This window comes from Typopeltis vanoorti, chromosome 5 (genome assembly GCF_054136105.1).
Source record: "Typopeltis vanoorti isolate ZY-2024b chromosome 5, IOZ_Tvanoo_1.0, whole genome shotgun sequence".
NCBI classification, from domain to species: domain Eukaryota; kingdom Metazoa; phylum Arthropoda; class Arachnida; order Uropygi; family Thelyphonidae; genus Typopeltis; species Typopeltis vanoorti.
The window spans coordinates 119,058,391-119,082,424 of NC_143553.1; the positions used below are offsets into that span (position 1 = coordinate 119,058,391).

Consider the following 24,034-nt stretch of genomic DNA (forward strand, 5'->3'; position numbering starts at 1 on the left):
GCAAATTCAAATTTGATATTCAGTTGTTGCTCTGTCGTCCGCCACGTCTCAGAGTAATATAATGAAAAAAATTTCCATGATTTTTTTCGTTGAATTAATTCTCTTACTAATAAGAAGCATAATGAACCCAACAATAAAAATTAATTTAAAACATTACTATCCTGCTACGTTTTTTAGCAGAACAAGGGTGAAACAAAAATCTTTCCCAAGCGTGCCATATTTCACACAGAATCAATACACAGGCTTTATTTTAATTACGAAAATTTCCACGTCTTACTTATTCTTTGAATAAATGGTTGGGCAAACTTTGACTTTTAATTCTTGCAAGCGTTCCTAACTATAAATTCCTCATTATTCTTTCTGTTTTAAGAAAGAAAGAAAAATGAAGTTAAAAACAACTTGTAGCTTATCCGAAATTCTAAAGATTAACATATCTTTGCAGTGTTCCATGCTTTACACAATTATGACATTATAATAATTAAAATATTAGAAATCATTTTCAGAAGCGATTTTTATTTGTCTTTTATTTTCAGATGGCTTAAGTATGAGGGAAAAACGCTAAGACCTGTCACTGTTGATAAACGTATAAAGCAAGTAAGTGGCTCTCTGATAATTACTCAAACTACCGGTCAGGATGGTGGTACGTATGTGTGCACTGTAACGAACACAGTTGGAGAGGAGAGAGCAGAGATGTCCTTGATTATTACAGGTAAGTAAAAAGGAAACACGACCATTTCCTTTTATTTAGTTACTCTGTAGATTCGCAATTGAAAGAAAAAAAGACATTCCTTTTGTTCAAATCGATATTGTGTTTATAAATTTCAGTTTTCGAATCTTTTAGGTCCTAAAAGGTGGAAATCCTTTTAGATCCTACAAGGATTTTGTCCTTTTAGGATCTATAAGCAAGCAAGCACTGTCACTCGCAAAACTGCTTTCTGAATTTGTAAGCAAACTTCATAATCTAATTTTTGCAAGATCAAAAAATAAATAAATAAAACAAATAAAATAAATAAGTAAAGTTTCAGTTCTTAATTCTGTTTTTAAAACCTGCCCAAGTTGACTAACTACTTCACTAATCTCTCTCTCTCTCTCTCTCTCTCTCTCTCCGTTCACGCGTATATCTGCATGAGATTACCTTCGAATACTTTTTCCGGGATATCAAAGCCACGCACAGCACTTTTCGCTAATTTACCAACTGACGTCAAATTCCATTCTCGAACAAACTAATTTAAAAAATTCGCTTCGTTAATACATGTAAGTGCGTGCTTCTATGAGCTTCTATTTTAAAAAATAAGAAAACCGTACTCCCATTTATCACCTAGCATCCGATCCTTATGCGTAATGCTATTTTATGCAACCTCATTTTTCTAACGATTTACGATAAGCCAACGAATCTTCACGTTCCAGAAATTCTCCCCCCCCCCCCTCGCCCACCAACCTTTCCTCCTCTCACTGCAGAGAGGACAAGACCTCCAACGCTAATTGCCAAGCATATTTAATGTCCTCGTGTATTACAGTACATTTATAATACTTAATGACCGCTCCTGCACTCTTTCAGCATCCATGAGAGCAAGAAACCAAAAGGTTTTGAAGAGTTTTAAATTATGATGATTTTTTAAACTATCGGAACCTTAGTGACAGGTGACTGTTATTATTAAACTCTCGTTAAAACCCTTTGATGGATGATGGGATTGTTCTGATCATGTTAAGCTATCAGGTCATTACCTAGAAAGACCAATTAACTACATAAAAAATTGAACATAACATAAAAGATATATCGATATTTTCCGATTGATTGTACTTCTAAGATACAGAAAAAAAGCTGTTCATGTTTTATCAGCCTTATCAACATTAACTACATTTCATTAATTTAGAGGAAGCGGAAAGATAACTTTAAAAATGCATCAGCACACTCGCGATTATAAAGAATCAGGTTTTTTTTTTATCTTAATATCATTTCTTATCACAGAAATATTTACTTTAAACAGTGAGAAAGTATTCTGAAAGACTTTTATAACTCTCTGTATAACTCTAATGTTAGTGTTTCCAATTTTCTAGCCCCATTGCTTGTGCACATCCAGCCCCAAAGACAAAAAATAGACGTCGGTAAGGAGGCGAAATTTAACTGTTCCATATCGGGTTATCCAGTTCAGAACATCACTTGGCTGAAAGATGCAAATCCCTTGGTAATTGATGGTGTAAGAGTGAAATTAGTGTCCGCGACCATTGTCCACATCGTTGCTGTGAGAAGAGAGGATGAAGGAATGTACCAGTGTCTCGTGTCGAACCTGCATGGCTGGGCCCAAGGAACTTCTGAACTACAGCTTGGAGGTATGTGTATATCATTTGTATTGTTTATAAAATAGTAAGATTCATAAGGAGTTAATTTTAATTAATTTATTTAGTTTCTAAATCGAGTAATATGAAACAAATATATACTAGCTCTTCGGAGTTACGGCCTTTTATGTAAGATCAAGTCAAAGCATCTCATGCTGAAAGTTATGTGATTTTGTAATTAATCATTTTCAAAACTTTAAATAGTTCCAAGTAGTGTGAACGGTATTTTCTTATTTATGGATTAAAAGAAACAGATATTTATTATTTATTTATACACAATTTATCTCGTTTTCAACAGAATAACAAAATAGGAATTGGATAAATATTAAGACACGAATGCCTTACTTGCATCAGCACACATAACTAAATATTAAAGTAAACCATTTAAAAACAACTGTTAATTGTTATTTAGAATACGCAACTTTGTAAAATGTTTGAAGCTTAAAGCACACATTAAGTTAAACTTAGAAAAGCCTTAATTCCGATATCCAATAATTATTTATAATGAAAATAATATGATCTAATTAAAGCTTAAAGTAGGTTGATCAAATCATATAATAATTTTTATGCTTCATTAGTAATAATACAAAAAGTAAATTGCGTTTTAATGTGAATTTAAATTATATTATCCAGCAGTCATTAAAATAATCATCGATATAATTAATTAATTTATTAAAGTATATTAATTTTTATAATTCTAAAGTGCTTTTAGTTTTAAAATTAGAAACACAAACTACCTAGATAGGCAATTTGTTATAAATTGCCTATCTAGATAGTTTGTGTAGCTCAATGGAAGTGATGTTGGTTTCCACAGCACTAGGATGCCCGAAGAAAGACCTAAAGTTTAATTCTAGTTGTTAACTAGAGTAACGTTTTCTAAGCCTTTCTTTGAATGAAACCAATTCCTGAGTTAGTCGAGCTTAGGCACAAGCAAGCGGTTTTTTCTCCCTGAAACTCGGGGTGTTTTGTAAATTTAACAAAACCGATCATGGAACCCACACTGTTTCAGACAATAACATTTTGTGTTAGGGTTGGGACCGTGCAATGGCGGCACTTCTCTGCCATTTCTTCAGAGAATTCTGCTTAAAATTGGTATAAGTTCAATCTCCACAGGTAGCTAATTAGAGATAACTGTCTTGGGATAGCTATATTCCCTATAAGGGAATAACAGGCATCAGTATATAACTTAACCTTGATTTTGTTGTCTCTTCAGCCCTGTGGAAATAATGCTTGTTTCCATAACGCAGGGTGCGTGTAGACAGACCGTCATGGGTTCTATTCTACTTACTGATTTGATGAACATTTTTATTAGGCTTTCTTCGGTAGGTTCTCAAGCTAGTCGACTTTGGCAAGCACAAGTATCGTTTTTTTCTCGTACAAAATCAGGTTTTTAACCTCGCTTTTAAAAATCGACCGTAGAACTCACACTATTACATACAATCATAATACGAGGTGCTAGGGTTTAGGACGGTGCGATAGCAGTAGAAAACCTTTACTCATTGATAGCGTGAGCTCACTATCAGTGAAGGTTGAAGCATGGAGACTTGATGCATACAAATTTTCAAAAGTCAGTTATGGCTAAAAGAAGTCTGACTGCTCCTATCAGGATTTATTCAGTTTATTTATAACAGAAGAGTGAAAATAAAATAAATTGCGTATAATTAAAAATTACATTTACTGAGTTGATTAACTAAATCACAGTAATACAACAAAAATTGAAGCAAAACGTTATTCAAATCAATGGAAGGAAATCTGTTACAGTAGTGCAACTATTGTCTGATATAAACCAATTTTCTTATCTTACAGATGTTGCTCCACTCCTTTTATATACGTTCACTGAACAAACATTGCAACCTGGGCCGTCAGTATCTCTAAAGTGCATAGCAACTGGCTCTCCAAAACCTCAGATTTCTTGGACACTGGATGGCATCCCGATTGTCAGGAGTGGAAGGCGACGTGTAGGTGATTATGTTGGATCTGATGGGGAAGTCGTAAGTCACGTGAATATTTCTGGCGTGAGGGTACAAGATGGAGGCGAATACCAGTGTTCGTCTATCAACAGAGCTGGAAAGGCAATACACGTTGCTAGGCTAAATGTGTTTGGTCTTCCATTTGTAAGGAATATGTTGAACATATCAGTGGTCTCCATGGAGAAAATGGTAGCACGATGTCGAGTAGCTGGATATCCTATTGAGTCAATACATTGGGAAAAGGGTAAGCTTATCTCTTTATTTTATTATATTTACAGACACAGTGTTAACCTTAATAGGCAGAACTTCTGTCGAAAGAAAGTTTTAAGTGCATTTTGTGAAAAATCAAGCAAAAGCGCCTGCAGCTATTGCATCGTTTATTTTACGCACATAAAAGATTTCTTATATCAGATCCGATTTTGATAAAATTCTGTGTTTAAAATCGCTATTAAAAGTATCAGCAAAATTTAATCCACTTTTGGTTTAAATTGGAAAACTTTCAGTACATAAATATAAACCTCTATTAAACAAAATTACACAGTCTATTACGTTACCATGGCAACATTGTAGATGTTTAAGCAAGCTATTGCAATACTATCAAGAAAACCTGTTTCCAAGGTAACAACCATGGACTATCACTGCAATTAATTCACAGATCATTGTCATACTTTTAACTGATAGTTTACACTTCCAGGAAGTATTCTTAATGTGAGTGGAGATTATAATAACGTAAGTGCCAAAATTTACACGATCGAAAGGCAAACTTTACAGCTTCGTATTTACAGATTACTCACAAAGTATGTATTCTGCGAATTTTCAAGGTAGCCATGAAATAGGCATTTATCTGAGAAAGCTAATGTGTGAACTGGTGCGCTACTGTTAATGTTGGAATAACATGATTTAATGTCTCTTGCCTTATATAGAAGATTTCACAGAAGAACAGTGAACATTATAACTACAGGACTAGAGTTCCTAATTCAAATCAGAGTTATAGTGCAGTTAGCGCACTGGGATATGTCCTATTAATGGACACATTGACGAGTCTGTTTAATATTTCATATTTAATTTGTTTTGAACTTCTTTTGAAAAACTAATAAAGCACTTTAAAATACCTTCACTACATCAATTTGTTTTCAAACTTAATTACTTTAATCTAATTTTTCTAGAAAAAGAAAAATAAGCCACGCTGTTTCTCTAGTGATTAAGTACTTTACTTTGCATCGAGGAAGATAAAGTGGTCTTTTAACTGGAAAGGTTAGCGAACACGTTTGCCTTGGCTCATGAATTATGTATGGACATATTTACATATTTTAATTCACTCCGTAATAAACCTTCCAGGTCAATCCTATTCGAAACTCATTTTGAATAATCAGCTTGCTTGGCTCGGGTAAATTTACTGTAATGGCTAAAATCCATTACTACAATGACCCCCACAGTAGGCTCCGAGGAAAGTGAAGATAAAAGGATGCAGCCCGTTTGTACTGGTGATATCTATACTCAGAATTCAATACAACACCTTAATGCTGTTGTTCCAAACTTAAGGTTTTAATAGCAAACTAATGGTATTCATTTGTTGATGTCCTTAATTCTTTTAAGGAGGGATTCACCGAAACTTCAACAGAGAAAGTCATACGTTATTCCTTTCTTATTGTCTTTCTATAATTGAGTCTACTTCATTTTATTTCTATGAGGAGTGAATTTTTCAGGTAATCCGCTGAGTTTTAATGTTATTGTTCCTTCTTTGTGACTCTCTCTCTCTCTCTTTCTCTTTAGGCACTGGATTACTTTACACATTTTAAAATAAATTATAAATTAGACTTTAAATAACATAAATCAAGAAAATTTTTCCTTAAGTTTGAACATGAAATAACTTACATTAAGAAGTTAGATTGAACTTCTGTAGCTCAGTCGGTATAGGCGCACCTGCTTGGTTAGAAAGACCTAGGTTCGATTCCCGTCAGTGAGGTGAGGAATATTTATCAGATCTCTTTAGACGGTAGCTGAATTAGTCAGTCTCATACGGAGATAGGGTTTTTTTCCCCACCCGGAAACTCGGGTATTCGTCCCCCAGAGAACAGGCAAACCGACCCCATGAACACACTCATCTACAGGCATAGGGCTAACCACATTATCCTCGAGACGGTTGTGATTGCAAGAATAAAAAAACCTCGACACCGTAAAAGGCAGAAGAAGAATATTAAGAACTAAAGAGAAAGAAATTTCTTTGAAAAGAGCATTCGTTTTCATCTAATATGAGTTTTAGATGATAAAATATTTATCTTTATCTAATCATAAAAAAAAAACTAAGATTAGGCTGAACTTTATCAAATTATAAACTATTTGGAGAAAAATACAAAACTCAAATAATTGAAGTGTATAATATTAACAGCAAATGGAAAGTTAGAATAAATAAATCCTACTTAATTGCATAATTGGACTGGCTATTCAAAGAATCGATTTTATAACAAAACTAAAAACATTCACTCTTTGCACTTATCCAGCACGCGCACATGTACATGCACACATGAGTAAACATGAATTTTATTGAGATAATTTACTGTTGTATATCTACTAATGTCCGCGCGGTTAGCCTAGTGGCTATGCTATCGCAACCATTTACCTGGGTAAGGAATGTCCTAGGTTCGATTCCCGTCGACGACGTGAGGAGCTTAAGAATTTTCCTCAGCGATAGCCAAGTTATCAGGTTTTGAGCTTGGACAGCAGAGTTTTCTCCTCTAGTTTATATGGGTTTTTCATCCCGCAAGCAGGCACACAGGCTACAGTTATAGATATAGCATGGCAAGGAAGGCAACCGGAAACCACTTTGACTCATAGTCATTTCCCTAGATGGTGGCGTGTATATAGCTGCCACAACAACATATCTGCTAATAATTCAATGTAGAAACATTCAAATTGTGGTACATATGGCAGACAGAACACTTAAAAGTTGTTTCAATTTTCTGTTTGCGAATAAACAAAGTTTATAATAAGAGATGAATTTTGCCTTTTCTCTCTTCTAGAAGGAAGGCGGTTACCTTATAATCATCGGCAGAAAGTATATCCAAATGGAACCCTAGAAGTTGTAGATGTGGATCCTACAGTAGATGAAGGGTTATATACCTGTGTTGCTCGCAATCGACAAGGACAAAGTGCACAAGGGAAGATGTATGCAGCTGTCAGAGGTAAAGTTTCGATGAAATATATTACGTACTATTCAATATATGTATATCACAAAAGTTATTTGCTATGAAGACTCAATAAAGGTATTGTGAAAGGGGAATGAAAATCCTAAAATATGAGTAAATTATTTCATTTATTAATAAAAGTAGATTTAGTGAAGAAATATGACTAGACATATATTTCTTAAATAGGTCCTGGCTTAAGAAATATTCTTAAAACCGAACAATTATTTGAAAAAAGATAAAAATATAAAGTTAATAACTTTAACAATGAAATTGTGCATTTTATTCAAATTCCGAAAAATTTACCGTGTATTTAAACTAAACATTTATTATTGATATTTCCCCCCCAGTTCCTCCTCTGATTGAGCGCTTCTATTTTGACAACAACCTGCACGAAGGAATGAGAACCAGAGTCTATTGCAACGTTGCGCGTGGAGATCCACCAGTGACTGTCACGTGGTTGAAAGATAATCGAGCGATTCCCGCAGATCTTGGTGTCCAAGTACAAGAATTTGACACCTACTCTGTTACCTTGGTGATAGAGAAACTGAGTCCAAGACATAATGGCAATTACACGTGTGTCGCCAGCAATATTGCAGCCTCTGTGAACTTCACAGCTGAGTTAATAGTAAATGGTACGTAGAGACAATGCAAACCTTTCTTGAAACTTTCGTTTTATTTAAAAAAAGTGTTATAAACTCCCACATGGTAGCCCATTAAAATAGCATTTTAAGAAAGCATTTTTTTGAGTTTCTTTCTATTGAATCGTTTTCCGATATGTTTCCTTTGCCAGTGCCTCCTCACTGGGTGATCGAACCTACCAATACCTTCGTAGTGAAAGGAAGCACCGTAACGATCGATTGCCGCGCAGTAGGTCATCCGATTCCCCAGGTCACTTGGAAAAAAGCTCCAGGTAAGATGGTTCGAAACATTTATTTTGTAGTACTTGAGGATATTTTTATTGAGATAGCGATCTTCTTTACCTTAAAGGTTTATAAAATAAACGATCGGCCAATCGATTAAGCGAAAGATATCCCCCTGTTTACCAGAAATATTCAGTTTCGAATTTGTATATATTTTCTGATTATTATTTTAAGAATGATTTTTTATTGTAACGATGAATTATCGAATTCAACTAAAAGATTAGCTATTAATTTGAAAAGTGGTGCATTTTAGAATGGTTGAGATGAAATATTTAAAAAAAAAAAACACCTTGGGAACACTACATTGTTATATTTTCTAAACACAACTTTTAGGAATCGGTAGTTGAACATTTTCATTAAGTTAGAATTCAGGCTAGAGACCGGGCTGCCTGCGGATTTCTAAAAACATTTCTGAAAAAGAATCGGCTAAAAGAGATTCGCATGCTCTTTTTGGGAAGTAAAAAGGCGGTAGAGGATTTATCATCATCATCATCACGAATTTTTCACTGAAGTTGTATTCTGGGATAAGTATGTAAATTTGACATAATTAGAGATTACAAAGCACTTAAGAAAAATATGAAGTGAATTCTTGAAAGGATTCAAAAATTTCATGACATTCAAACCATCTCATGAAATTAAAGATGCAGCTAATGGAAATAGTAATACCAATACATACCACACTTAGCTACTAAAATTCATTAGACTTTTAGAAACAACAAATCAGAGAGTAAATTTAGCATCAGCTCCAAAAGACAAACGCAATTGTTAAGAAAGATTGAGAAATGGAATCACCGTAGTGAAGAGGATACTTGGTGAAAGAATTCTAGTGAATGCGTCACTCAACGAATATCATAATCTATTAGCACCATATGATCCAGATAGTTTTGCAAATAATGAACTGGAGGAAATCAGAAACCATTTCGAAAAAGTGAACTGAAAGAGTGGGAAATAAATAATCATCCACATGTTTATTTACAGATAAAAGAATTAAAATTTCGAGTAAACACAGATACAGCAATCTGTAAAAAGTCTCGGAGATGTTTTGCCGCCATGTGTTTTGTTTTTAATCGAAAAAAGTAAAAATAATACCAAATGTTCTTGAACATCAATGCAGATTTCATTATAAAATTTCATCGGAAGATAATACCAGAGATTGGTTAAAAAGACCTCAATTGAGATCACTCAACGATGCAAGGAAGGAAATATAGGCTTTTTCGACTCAAGTTGAGATAATACTTTCAAGCAGATGATAATGTTGTCCCATAATATCTATTTTGGAGCCTCCATAGCGCAGCCGTTATAGACGAAACCCTTTGGTCGGAAAGACCTAGGTTCTATTCCCGTTAGTGATGCGAGAAACTTTATGTGGTCTCTTTCGACAAAAGGTGAGTTAACCGGTCTAATACGGTGGTGGAAATTTTTTTTTAATCCGGAAACGGGTTTTTCTTCCCCCAGAACAAGCGAACCATGAACACACGTGAACACACGCATCTACCGACATAGGACATAGGGATAACCACCTTGAGGCATACGGCTAACCACCTTTTCCTCGATACGTTTGCGGTTGCAAAGTCTAAGAATAACCTCGACATCCTTAAAAAAAGGTAGAAGAGGGAGGATTAATTAAAGTAATATCTATTTTGTTTTATTTCGCAGTAAACAGACCAGCGTTATCACACTTCACTTGGCCCAGTGACAATCTTAACCCGGTCGAAGCTATTAGGACTCCTAGCATTCAGAACATACATGTACACAATTGTATATACACCTTCCTTTCGTACAGTATATGCCACTTCGAATACAGCTTCAAAGTAGTTCTAGAAATCAAGAGACGTCCAACTAGTAACTTGAATCTTAGCTGAGTTCTCATCATCTGCGATAGTAAACTAAAACTTAGAATCTACTGCCGTATATGTAAAAATCATTGTCGTAGTTAACCTATAATGAGACACACACACACACACACACACACACACACACACACACACACACACACACACACACACACACACACACACACACACACACACACACACACACACACACACACACACACACGCATCATACTACAGTCTTCAGGTTACTTGATCAATTACAAATATAATGGACTGCCCTGCGGCATTTGTACGACTTTAATTTGTTAAATAAGTTCTTATTGTTTAGGTAATGATAACTTTCTTGAGATTAACATATATCGAGCTATCTTCACTCCATGTGTGGTCAACTTCCATTGATAGGAAAAAAACCTGCGTTCAAATCTCGTTAAGGATGCAAAAATATTTACAATGGCATTTCATTCAACTGAAAGTAAACTAATCGAAAAGTCATTTTAAAGGTTATTTGCATCCTTGACGAGATTTGAACAGGCTCCAGTCCCGGAAACTCGGATTTCTGAATTTTTCTTATATATATTTATATATCTTATATATATCTTATATAATATATATATATATTATATATATCCCGTATGTGTCGACGTATAGGACGACCGGCGTATATGACGAAGGTTTTAATCTTATGTCGGTTGTATAAGAAGATCCCCCCCCCCACAATTTCTTCGTTCTTGTATTAATGCAACGTTAGGTATTGTTGTTATATCCGTTATTTTTATATCTATGCATATCCGTTACTTTTTGTTTGCATAGCATAGATTTAGTATTTACACGAATTACCCTAATTAAAAGTGATTAGCCCCAATTTTAATTAATTATTAATTTTGCATTTTTTAAAAATTTTGGGATTATTAAAATTGTTATCATTTAAAACCATGGAACCAGCAACAAAACGAAAAAAGTATGACGCTCCTTTAAAATAAGGATAATTGAAATGGCAAAGCAAACTAATAACTGTGCTGCTGCAAGAAAGTTTGACATAACCGAGAAGATGGTAAGAGAATGGAGGAAGAAAGAAGATATTTTTAAAAAATTGTCAAAGAAAAAATGTGCGATGAGAACAGTGATCAACCGATGGCCGTAACTGGAAAAATCACGTTGCAAAATGGGTATTCGAACAAAGGAAGAATGGTTATCTTGTTACAAGAAATATGATTAGAGCATATTCATTAAAATGGTCAAGATTGAATCCGGATGAAAGTATAGAATTTCAAACTACTTCAGGATGGTTTAATCGTTTTATAAACAGAAAAAATCTGGTAATACGACAAAAAACGAAAATTGCTCAAAAACTACCAGCAGATCTTGACCACAAACTTATCAGTTTCCATAAGATAAAATCTAAGATAAAATTTCCTTCATGGTTTTTGTACATTTTCCCGAAAAAGGATGGATGGAAGAAAATGGTGTGAAATTATGGATAAATAATAGGTGGAACATGCTACCAGGCGGTATAATGAAGAAACGCAGTTTATTAGTATGGGATAAGTTTCGTAGTAATTTAATTGACAATACTAAAAGTCTTCTAGAAAAAAATAACACAAACATTACTGATATACCAGGTAGTGTAACTTCTATATTGCAACCGCTAGATGTCTGCTTGAACAAACCATTTAAAGATCACATGCGAGAAGAGTGGAATAATTGGATGTTGACTGGTGACAAATCATTTACAAACGGTGGATCTATTGTATGGGCGCTGCATCACTTGCAATTTTGTGATCAAAGCATGGAATAAAGTAAAAGTAGAGACTGTAATAAAATCATTTAAAAAGTGTGGTAAATCTAATCTTATGGATGGTAAGGAAGATGAACTGTTGTGGGACACTAATAACGATGAAAACGAAATCAATTCACCGGATTCAAACTAGGATCCATATGACGATCATTTAAACAATGAATCTGAAGAACTATTTTCAACAGATGATGAAGAAAATTAACATGAAAATTGAGGTTAATAATTATTATTATTTGTTTTTTAAGACTTAAATCTATTGTAATATTTAAAAAATGTATATAAAAATTAATTTGATTTGTTTATAAATACTGCCTATTTTCATATATAATGATGTATTGTAACTGCCTAAATGTTCATCCAAGAAATTAAGCTTCCTTTTTTATACTCGCTATAAGACGACCCACGATTTCCAGGGGTTTTTCTGTGGTATTTGAGAGTCGTCTTATACGCCGGCCGACATATACGGTTTATATATATATATATATATATATATATATATATATATATATATATATATATATATATATATATATATATATATATATATATATATATATATATATATATATATACAGGGTGTTCGGAATAAATTTGACATATTTATAATTAATTATATTTTTCCGTAAGTTACATGTATTAACACACACTTCTCTTCATTTAAAAGTTTGGACCCTTCTTCATTCATATACAAGATGTCAGAAAGGATGGATAGCTGGAACCCACCTGAATCATGGAAGAGAATAACTTGTATCATGATGATTTGTGCCCGCCATCAAAATAAGGATATTACGACTGCTGCCCAATGCTTCCTGAATACAGTAAAAACAATCAGGCATGAACTAGAGACTTGCAATGGTGACTACGAGGATGTAGCAAGAAGAAAGATCCCTAGCAGACGATCTGATTGCGTTCGTACAGCAGAATTCCTCGCAAATCTGCAGGAACAGGTGTTGAAGAACCCTGGCATTGGAATTCGGGCTTTGTTCGTGGAGTTGCTAACTGTAGTCAAGCCCTGGATAACAAGGGTAGCCAATGGTAGGCCGTATGTATGGCAGCAGGATTCGGCCCCTTGCCACACCTCTGGGAAAAGTCAAAAATGGTTGTCTGAAAATTTCTACGACTTCACCAGTCCAAATGTTTGGCCTCCAAACTCCCCAGACCTTAACCCCATGGATTATTTTGTATGGGGCGCAGTTGAAAAAGACACCAATCGCACTTCCAGTAATACAAAAGCCCAGTTAATGGATAAAATTAAAACAGTTTTTGCGGCCCTTCCCAGGGAGACTGTAGCATCAGCTTGTTCGAGGTTCCGAAGCAGAATTGAAGCTGTGATCGATGCTAATGGTGGTTATTTTGAGTAAATCAAATAGTATATATATACAGTATATATACACACACTAAACATAACATATATATATATATATATATATATATATATATATATATATATATATATATATATATATATATATATATATATATATATATATATATATATATATATATATATATATATATATATTTATATATATATATATTCTTAATATATATTATCTTTATATATATTATCTATATTAAGATCAATAGTTCCATAGCATGATGTTAATGACGTTTAGCTAATAGTACATTAGTAGAGATAAGGCTTGGATAAACCAGAAACACTGGTCAAACATGGAGATCTAACAAGGAAAGTTTTAAAGTTACTTTAGGCCTTCATACCAATGGTAGGATTTGACCCTGCAGTCTTTTGAATTTGTAATTCGTTAGAGAGTAGATATACTAACCACTCGGCAACACACACACACACACACACACACACACACACACACACACACACACACACACACACACACACACACACACACACACACACACACACACACACACACACACACACACACTAAACATGACATTCTTATTTATAATTCTCTCTCTCTCTCTCTCGCTTTCTCTCTCATTCTAGTTTTAAGTCTATTTATCTTCATCAAATATTATAATGAAGATAATTATCAAAATTCTGTCCACGTGAGAGATGAACAGCATTTGTGCTTATTATGCAGCTCTGGTAATTCCGGGGAATTCTACAAAATGGAATGAAAGCTTTCATACTTTGCTCGCTATTTAAAATGCACCTTCACTGGATTCCACCACTTTGCTACGTCCAACCTAATGGATTGCCATATTTAAATGTCAAACCGCCGAATTTCTATAACTCTTTTCGAGTTTAATTCAAATTATTCATTCCAAGCTCATTAAATATTTCTGTTAAATATTTGGAGAGCTGGTGGGCGCTAGTTAATATATACTTATTTGTATCTTTTATCTGACGATGAAAGAAATGCTATTTTATTTCTTCTTTTGCTTTCCTTTTTCGTCGAAATTCGACAATTAACGGCAACCAATTGCAAGTCAAATGTATTAACTTAATCTTTCATCCAAAAGCTATTAGAGAATTCTCCCACAAACAAACTAACTAACTGCAATTGCATTATCGCATTATCTAATTACGTTTGTTCTCATATCATGCAAAAGAATGGAGGAGATTCGTGTTCCTCTATTGCGTTGAAATATTTATAGAACAGACTGCTGTCAACAGCTGAGGAGAAAAATTCAAGAATGCGTTCCGTTGCATGTAAGCAATCCCACTAATTAGATTGATTTTTGCATTTTAAGTGCTTTTATATTTCATCAAGAATCGCAGAATTATTAAGAAAATTTGTTTTCAACTTGTAAACATTCTTAAGCATTAGCATTGCTCAGTGAAATTTGGAATTGCAATTAAACGGTTCACGTCAAAAGATAAAGTAACTTCATTTTTTTTGTAATTAAAATAAGCTCAGAGCAATTAGAGTCCATTAAGCATTTTCTAACCAAGATGCAAGTAGTTTATTTTAAAGTCCATTACTTAGCAGCGAAAGTAAATTTTGTTCATTTAAATCTTTACAAATTTGACCAATGTTAATTACAGGCAGCCGACAAAACACACGTCTTAGAGAAAGAAGTATGGCGGTGCAATTTTTAAGGTGGAATACATAATAAATAAAAAGTATAAGTATTTTAATAGAGTCTTTATAATAATTCACTTTTGTGATAAATTATAAAGTTTTTTTCTTATGTTGAGGGACTCAGAAGATTAAATAAAGAACGGAGCAAAATACTTTGATGTACAAATGTTTTTAATAAAAGAAAAAAATTAGTTACTCACTGCGTAAGACTAAGCGATAGTTCCTGTAGTTTTTGACTTTAGAAGATAAAAATGTTACGAACACATTAAGAGATAATCTAAAATTAATAGCTTCCAAAACGTAAGAGTAAAACCTTGTAATTATGTGCACAAAGTGAAATGACAAATACAAACACAATAACCGATGTGTACATATACATCGCCATAAAGCCAGACTTTAATTGCGCTATGTAAATTCTTTTGCCTTTCTACAACTGCAATATATAGAAATATGTGAAGAAAATTCTTCTTAAAATCTATATTAGCATAATAAATTCTGAATTTTCGATTTAACAAAATGCAACGCTACCCATTCGAATTTAGCATCAGGTGAATACCATCATCTTATATCTGCACTCAAAGACGCGCTCCATCTTGAACTTTCAAATTTGTTATTTACTCTCATTCTTAGATGATATTTGTAAAACCGATGGTTTGAGAATCATTTTATCGAGAGATTTTATAAACAGTGATCCACGTTCATTAACAACCACAGATTTTGTTTGCATCTTTTTGTTCTTTTGAGTGATGGTTCCCCTTTCTTGAATTTTATAATATTGTAACAATGATGGAACTCCTATTGTTATATATAATACTCATTATAATGTTATTGTAATACTTTTAAGGCAACATAATATCCATCCTTCTTTCTCTGCAAAATAATATGCATCTAGAAATTACACGACACCACTATATTGACCGATGTAACATAGGTATAAATTGTCATTCTTTTAGGAGATGTGCCTTCTGATTTCAAACAGATCCTCAGCGGTCCTCATTACCAAGTATTCGAGAATGGGACTTTGAGAATTACTGAAGCCAATGCATCGGACGCAGGATATTATCTATGCCAGGCATCCAATGGGATTGGAAATGGTCTCAGTACTGTTATCTACCTGAGAGTTCATGGTAAGATATCTATTATTACTCTACACAATGAGCTGAATTTTTAAATAAATGATGTTTTAAATTTTATTTCAGCTTTTGTTTCTTATCCTACCTCTGTATAATAGAAAAACTATAACAGATTGTTGAAAATTATGGGATAATCCACTGGGCTACAAGCTCATTGCGACAGTCTATTATTAAGAAACGATTTGAACTTAACTTTGGGAACTTAATTTCCGTCAGTAGCTTCTTGTTTAGGTAGCTCTACTTCAAGCTTCAGGGCCACACCTATCCATTCCACTCTTTGCATGACCAATTGATGTCAGGCAAACAAGCAACCGACTTTTACAACCAAAAGTTGTTTTAATAATTCGCTTTTATTTATTAAAAGAATTACGAACTGTAATTATTCTAATACTTTCCTGTCTATTTTTCTTTAATATGGTGAAAATTATTACTAGATAATAGAAAAATAAAGCAATAAATAAAAAAATATAAGGCAGTAAAAATAACATAAAGATTTGTTCAAAATAAATTCATATTCAAAATGACGTAAAAATTAAAGCACGTGACTACCTGGTTACAATGAAGTACAGTTCACGAAATCATACCCACAAATATAAGAGCAAGATTAATATATTAAAAATATTTAAATCCTAACCGTGTTCACCTTCAAAATATTCCCTTTCTAATTTTACACACGTTCCCAAAACAAGTTCGTTTTGTTATTGAGAATTAAAATTATTTCATTCCATAATACGTTCTCACTAAGCTACTTCCTCTGTATTACCACATTTCACACAACATAAGAAATTTGGTGACTCATTTTTCACCATGCGAAACAAGCCAAGACACTGGTCACGTAATTTTGGTGTTCAAAATAGTTAGATTCCAATCGAATCCAACTCTTTCAATAATTAATAGGAAATTGTTCAATAGTAATATTGTTCAATATTACTACCAAAGTGTCAAGAAACGCAAGGAGAACGCTTCAATAAAAATAATTTAAATATATCTTATTCTTGAAAGGTTATCTATACGAAGTGACTTTGTTGGCTTTTCCTATTTCATTTTCCGGACTGCTTAATTTCAGTCACGTCTAAAATGGAAGATATATCACCGAGGATCCGCTTGGTTAAGTTGATAGGGCAGGAAAGAAGGTCAAGCGACTAGAAAATGTCGAATGAAATCCTGTTTTCATTGGAAGCTATTCTGTCCAGATGGCGCCTTTTGAGCAATATTCGAACACCTTTTTCGATAGAAAGAGTTGGAAGTGCATCCAATACGTGATCGTGATAGTATAGCGCTCTTCTGTTCTCTAGGGAATGCTGCATGCAGTAAGTGTAAATATGTACCATTACTTGGGTTAGAGAAAGAACTATAAATCTGGAAATCGAGGATCTACACTTGAATTCTAAACGTCAGCCTCTTTTACTTGTACAAAGAGACTTACGGTTTCTCTCCAATATCGATAGCAGAAACCTGCAAAGGCAGTTTATGAAGCATTGATCGTTTGCTTCCTTTCTTGAAGCAGGATATTACTTATACGCATTAGTAACTATCATTCGAAAATCGAAGAAAATTGAAAAAAGAACATCTGATCGTTTCCTTACATGTTTAATGTTAACTGTAACTTTCACTGTTCCTTTTTATAGCCGAATAATGGTCGGTAACATTTGGATGCTCGTTATTCTCTTTATGTTTTACGATTCTTTACTAGTAATGCCTAAAAATAAAGGCACTAGAAAATGAATCCCAACTCTTTTCCTTTTTTGCTTTATTCTTCTTGCAGATTCGAGAAGGGAAAAAAAGGTAAGCCGGTTAAATTTCTGTCGCAAAAACGGTGCCGAGTCAAACGTTTGAAGACCACCGAAATCGAGGACGTTTTCCAATTTTTATCAATTAGTTTTTCTCTTTTGTCATTATGTTGGCGATATTTTCCTCTGTCTGATACTCTCAATGCGATTAAGCCAGTTTTAATTAATTTCTGCCATCTGGTGAATTGGAATATTTTCCTACATAAATGTCAATTCAGCTACTTCATATTGTTTTCTTTTTTTATTACATTTCCATTTAATTTAAATATAAACTTTATATTTTAAAACTGCAATGTATTTACTGTTTTCTTGCAGTTCCTGCTCATTTCCTAGAAAATCATCTCAACTTGACTGTAAGACAAGGAGATGAAGCAAAGCTTCGATGCAGAGCTCAAGGAGATAGGCCAATGGCAATCATCTGGAACAGAGACGGACAGCCTATAAATTTAAAGAGTGAACAAAGGTAATTTGATTATGAGGAAGTGTAAGTAATTTATTGTATCAGAGGTGCTACAATTCATCTAATTTTCTTCGATCGATTATTCTTAGCTTTTCAAATAGTATCAAGAAGTCTTTTTGGTCACATGAAATTTTCTATACAAATTACAACTTGAATTTGATTTTAATATACTTCGTGTTTCAAACTTAGATTTTGCATTTTCGTTTTCTGTGATTTCAGATATAATCTTAGGGAGGAAATTATTCCTGGTGGAATGGAAGCCGAGGTCACAATCTCCTCCGCTCATCGTTCCGATTCTGCCCATTTTACGTGCCTTGTGACTAACGCCTTTGGTCATGACCAAGCTACGGTTCAACTGGTTGTGCAAGGTAAGTTTTCGTATTTTACCTTATAGGAACACATTACACGAAAGAGAAGAAAATAGGACTATTAAGAAGACGATTAGCTTAGTTATTCCGTTTATTCGAACGTTGTTAATGGTCATTCATAAATACAGCAATGACTATTTCCAATCAATGCACGGAAATTGTCTTTGATGGTATTCTCTTCTTAATCGAATTAGACGCATAAGACAGGTTAAGGAAACTTTGTTGTGTAATGGTTCAACTTCGCAAGAATTATCATGACTTTTTTTATCTAGAAAACGGTTCCAACAATTCTACATATGAATAAACGATTTCAATTGCTTTAAATCTAAATAAGTACATTCCAACTCAATTTGTAAGCTTTACACACTGTTCATTCCAGAAGACATCACATGCATAAAGTTTGTAATGTCAGTAGCATATAAAGGTGAAAGGCGTATTATAAACTGTGTAAATGGCTTGAAGGTTTCTTTCCCCGATAGGAGACGAGTGAAGAATGTGTCATGAATTTTAAATGTTAATTATCATGAAATGATATTCTCATCATGTAACACTGGTAGTACGTTGTCGTTCTTGTCAGAAACGTATCGTGAACAATGTGAAGATTGCACAGTGTTAATTGCTGCAACCAGAGTTAGTCATAATTATAAATGTTAACTGCACACAAATTGTTTCTAATGAACAAATACTACAGAGTCCATCAAAGTTCACAGGTACATAGAGCATAAAGTAATCAATTGATTGATTGGATGACGGTTACACACACCTACAGAGAGAGAGAGAGAGAGAGAAGAGGGGGGGGGATAGACCATACAAGACGAACAGCGAGTTGCTGTTAGCCCCTGGGCACAACTATAGGAAAATTAGCAAATTAACATTTCCCGTGGAGGTTGAGTTGTGGCTCAGCATGCTTTAGAGTTGAAGAGAGAGAACGAATGAACATGATGTGTTCTCAGTTTGTATTAGTGCTAACTAAAATTAATTTTTTTACGTCCTAGTGCGTTTGCTGTTTGATTTGAAAGTTCATTTACGTGAGACGTTTGGGGAGGACGCAATAGCCCCTGAAATAACTCTGTCACTATCAAAATTGCTCTTCAAAACTTCGCATCACTCCATTATGTTTTCGTGCAGGATGTATCAAAAGGGTCACGTCTCGATGCTTATGATGCAGGCTTTGAAAGAGTGGGTAATGTAGGTAAGGTAGTTGAAGGAAGTGATTTTTCAAATCCACGTACGCGTTAGGGTTGAATGATGATAGGCAATAAATGCCGTGTGCTTAGATGCCAGTCGTTTGCAGACTAAAACATGTAATTACTGTTTGTAGTTGCATGAAGATAAAAAACGACGTCGGGTATGTACAGGGAGACGCTAATTAATAATTAATTACAGAAGAAAATTAGAGAGGACTGTGCTATATCTTGGATTATCTGTAAACTGCTAAATTTCAAAAGTTTTGCTTTCGTTGTAAATATTCTGTTTTTAGGTAGACAAATCTTAGTACTCTACTAAGATTTTACTCTACTAACGAGCCTCCGTAGCTCTCATCTATAATGCAAAATAATATTTAGAAGGATTTTTCCAGTAAAGGATTTTCCTCTGGTTTTTCAACCCTCAAAAATAGTCAACCCGACTGAGCAGCACATTAGTTTAAATACAATACGCTAGCCTCGTAGACATAGTTACTTCGGTTGTAATTCCAAAGATCAACATCGAATGAACACTTCTTGAAATAGTGCAGCTGTTCAAGTGATGATGAATTAGCCCTTCTCATACGGTTCCAACCGGAAATTTGGAATTTTCATCCTGTAAAAGAGTGAAACAGATCAGACTACACATAATGCGTTTGTCTCATACTCCTAATTGCTTCGTTCGTAATCAAAAAAGAGAAAGAAACAGCCCAGCTCAACTTGAAATAATTCATTATGTTCTGATAGCCTGATTGGAATAATGCATCATCAGTTGATTGTCGTACACCCATGATAAAACTAGTCACGACTTAATACTTTATATTTTCTATCATATATTGCTTTTAAGGGAATTAAAAATCTTTTCTGTAGATATAAATTTTAATAAATATTGAAACAATAACTATTACATATTTAGACTAGCTTTTCCAATGTTTTGGTTTGTTTGTTGCTGTTTTTCGCTAGTGAATACTCTTCTGGAGTTTCCGTAATAAGAAGCTAGCAATACTCAGAGAGTATAATGGAATTACATCTTCCTCCGAACTGCTTTCCCCGGTTAATAACTTCTGGTGCAATTTATTGTTGTGTTCTTTGCTTACTGTAAATCCAAGTTGGTTGGGACGAGATCCGAGAATGAATCAGAGAAATACACTGTTAATTCATACATTCAGTGGATTTATAGTACCTTAATATTTCATTCACAATATTAACATATTGTGACGTTACCAATGAAGTTTGAAGAACGTCACTTAACTATGGTGGTTTTCTTTTTTTATTTAGTTTGTTGTCAATATTGGGGATCTTTACATTATCCGTATTTGTGGGTCAATAGAAGTAGCTTATTATATTTTACCTTGGGTTGTCTATGGAGATTTATTCTCAAGATAACTAAATGCTTTACTCTTCTTTAGTGATTTAGCAAAGGTTTTCATCGCGCCTAGTTTATTTTGATGAGAATATATTTTTTTTCGGAGCCTATTGAAGACTCATTCGAAATGCCTTCTTGTACAGGAATAAAATTCCGCTTAGATGATAAATTTTTATGAATATAATCGCTATGGTTAACGGAACACTGTTGGTATAATATGAACAGTTGTAAAAGTAGCAAAAAACAAAGAACAAAATCTACGTTCTTTGGTGGAATTGTATCCTTTAGTATTCTGAAGATTGCTCATTGAAATCGTTGTTGAGACAATGGGAAGCTAATTGAAGATCTATCTCAAAGTTAAACTGTTATCCAGACTGTCCATGTTTTGAACTGTTTTCACAAATTTTATTTATAATATAGTGATAAAAGTTTAATGACATACTTTAGCGCCTCATAAATACCCAATTCCTTTAATTCGATCCAAAGTTCAATTATCTTCTAGTTAAAGCCGAGGAATATGTTATGTACAGATGGACAAAATTAATCTATCAGCCATGTATCCATTTCGATAAATGTACAAAAAAGACAATAGTAAAGAATTTTTAATCTGGCTGCTATTTTTTGACTAGCCAATTACTATATGTTACTCACTTATATTAGTTCTACTTACCTCTGCTTACATTAGTTCGATTGACTACTTCCACTTACTTATATTAGTTCGTCTTACTTATTTCCACTTACTTATATTAGTTCGACTTACTTATTTCCACTTACTTATATTAGTTCGACTTACTTATTTCCACTTACTTATATTAGTTCGACTTACTTATTTCCACTTACTAGATTAGTTTGCTGTTTATGCTTACACTTTGAACTACTGGCAGATAAGATATTTGAATATTATTTAGCATGAGTTAATCGTACGAAAATTGACAAGCAAAATCGTGCTTTTGGATATATCCTAGACATTTGTATTTGAGAAATGCCTTGGAAATACTAACATCAACATTCATATTTATAAAGCTTCATGCCACAATGTTATTTATTTAAAATCATGCTGATCATGGTCGATAGCGAATGTGGCTTACATCAGGAAGAGAGAGTGTATGTTTACAATTTGTAGGAAGACGTCTGCATAGACAGACAGACAGACAGACAGAGAGAGAGAGAGAGAGAGAGAGAGAAACTAAATGTAATAGACAGAAATATTCCTAGAATATGTTTTTTCTATACTGTTCACGTCGTAGACTATTGACATTGCTATTCATGGTAACAAATGGAGTTTTAATCATCTTTCCAATAGAATAATTTCATAAAACCGATTTTTTAATACGTCTGATCCGTTTTAAACCGATAGCTTTTTTTATTGAATCTACAGAGCCTCCTGAGCGACCAAGTCATTTGGATGTGACCAACAGGAACAGTCGAAGTATCGGTCTTACGTGGAGCGTTCCTTATAATGGAAATAGTCCTATCATTGGTTATACAGTACAATTCAAAAATGCTTCAGGTATGCGAGGATGATGTTTCTGGATTTACTTAAAAATGTTGTGTAGATTTATCTGAAAATATTTATTTAATGTTTATAGAAAATCAATATGCAAATATATTTTTATTTTCTAGCTGCCTGGCAAGGAATTATTTCTAACAGTTCAGTATCCGGAGACCAAGCACGGATTACGATTCAAGGACTGTCACCTGCTACCAAATATCATTTTCGTGTGTTTGCAGAAAATGTTTTAGGGAGAGGTGAGCCCGGAGAAGTGTTAGAAATCGTTACCACAGAAGAAGGTGAATAAGATATTTACAGAGCCATTAAATTAATTAAGTTTAAGATAATACTTTAATTATTACATAGTAATTAAGTAGTTCAGTTTTTGGTTTATAAGTTGATCATCATAATCAGATCTTCACAGTACATGTTTCAAGGAGGTGCTTCATTAACAAAATGAATTAATGAGCTCTATCTCTTTGTTATGGATGTTAAATGCGCGCGTGTTTCGCATGCAGGTTTGATTGTTTGTTTGACAGGACAAAAATGGAGTTGCCAGGACTTTTATAACTTTTATAACATGATATTAAAGTTCAATTGAGCAATTAATCCTATAAAACTATCTGATGGTCCTTCCATCCCAGAATAGCCTTGTGATTATTATTTTTTTTTTCTGTTTAAGGGCAATAAAGCATGCAGTTATATATGGCCGACTTCAAATACATTTTGGTAATAGCGTAAGTTAGCAATAAAGTAGGAATTGCCTAATTCACTGAGTTTCTATAATCTCTACTCTTGACGGACTGAAGCTTTTGGTCAAATGCCGATTAAAATAATAATAATAATAATAATAATAATAATAATAATAATGAAGTCCACCAAACTAAATAATTTCTATGAAGTGTAAACAGTTAGAAAAAAGATATGGTTTTCTTTTCGAAAGTTAGAAAAATAGTTTTTTTCTAACTTTCGAAAAGAAAACCATATCTTTAATAGCAGATAATATATATTCTAAAACTATTTTTTTTTAACTTTTATGAAGATTTTGAATAAACAAATTAATAGCAATTTGTTACCTAAATGAATAAATAATGAAAATAAAAAAATATGAATAAGGATTATCACTAAATATCATCGTGATTAATTACAAAATCATCTGAAGAATTTGAAGAGTAAACATTAAATTTGCTTTAT

At 33.5% G+C, this 24,034-nt stretch overlaps 1 protein-coding gene across 1 annotated transcript in view; it reads left to right on the plus strand.

Annotated features, from left to right (window-relative positions):
* LOC150106756 (cell adhesion molecule Dscam1-like) overlaps positions 1-24,034 on the plus strand; it is a 126,623-nt gene that overhangs the window by 40,712 nt on the left and 61,877 nt on the right. The window contains exons 6-16 of the mRNA XM_090393475.1: positions 534-709; positions 2,059-2,331; positions 4,144-4,551; positions 7,328-7,489; positions 7,840-8,124; positions 8,283-8,402; positions 16,001-16,174; positions 18,286-18,433; positions 18,650-18,798; positions 22,727-22,858; positions 22,972-23,139. Coding sequence (XP_090249601.1) covers positions 534-709; positions 2,059-2,331; positions 4,144-4,551; positions 7,328-7,489; positions 7,840-8,124; positions 8,283-8,402; positions 16,001-16,174; positions 18,286-18,433; positions 18,650-18,798; positions 22,727-22,858; positions 22,972-23,139 — 2,195 coding nt within the window. The remainder of the gene's footprint in view (positions 1-533; positions 710-2,058; positions 2,332-4,143; positions 4,552-7,327; positions 7,490-7,839; positions 8,125-8,282; positions 8,403-16,000; positions 16,175-18,285; positions 18,434-18,649; positions 18,799-22,726; positions 22,859-22,971; positions 23,140-24,034) is intronic.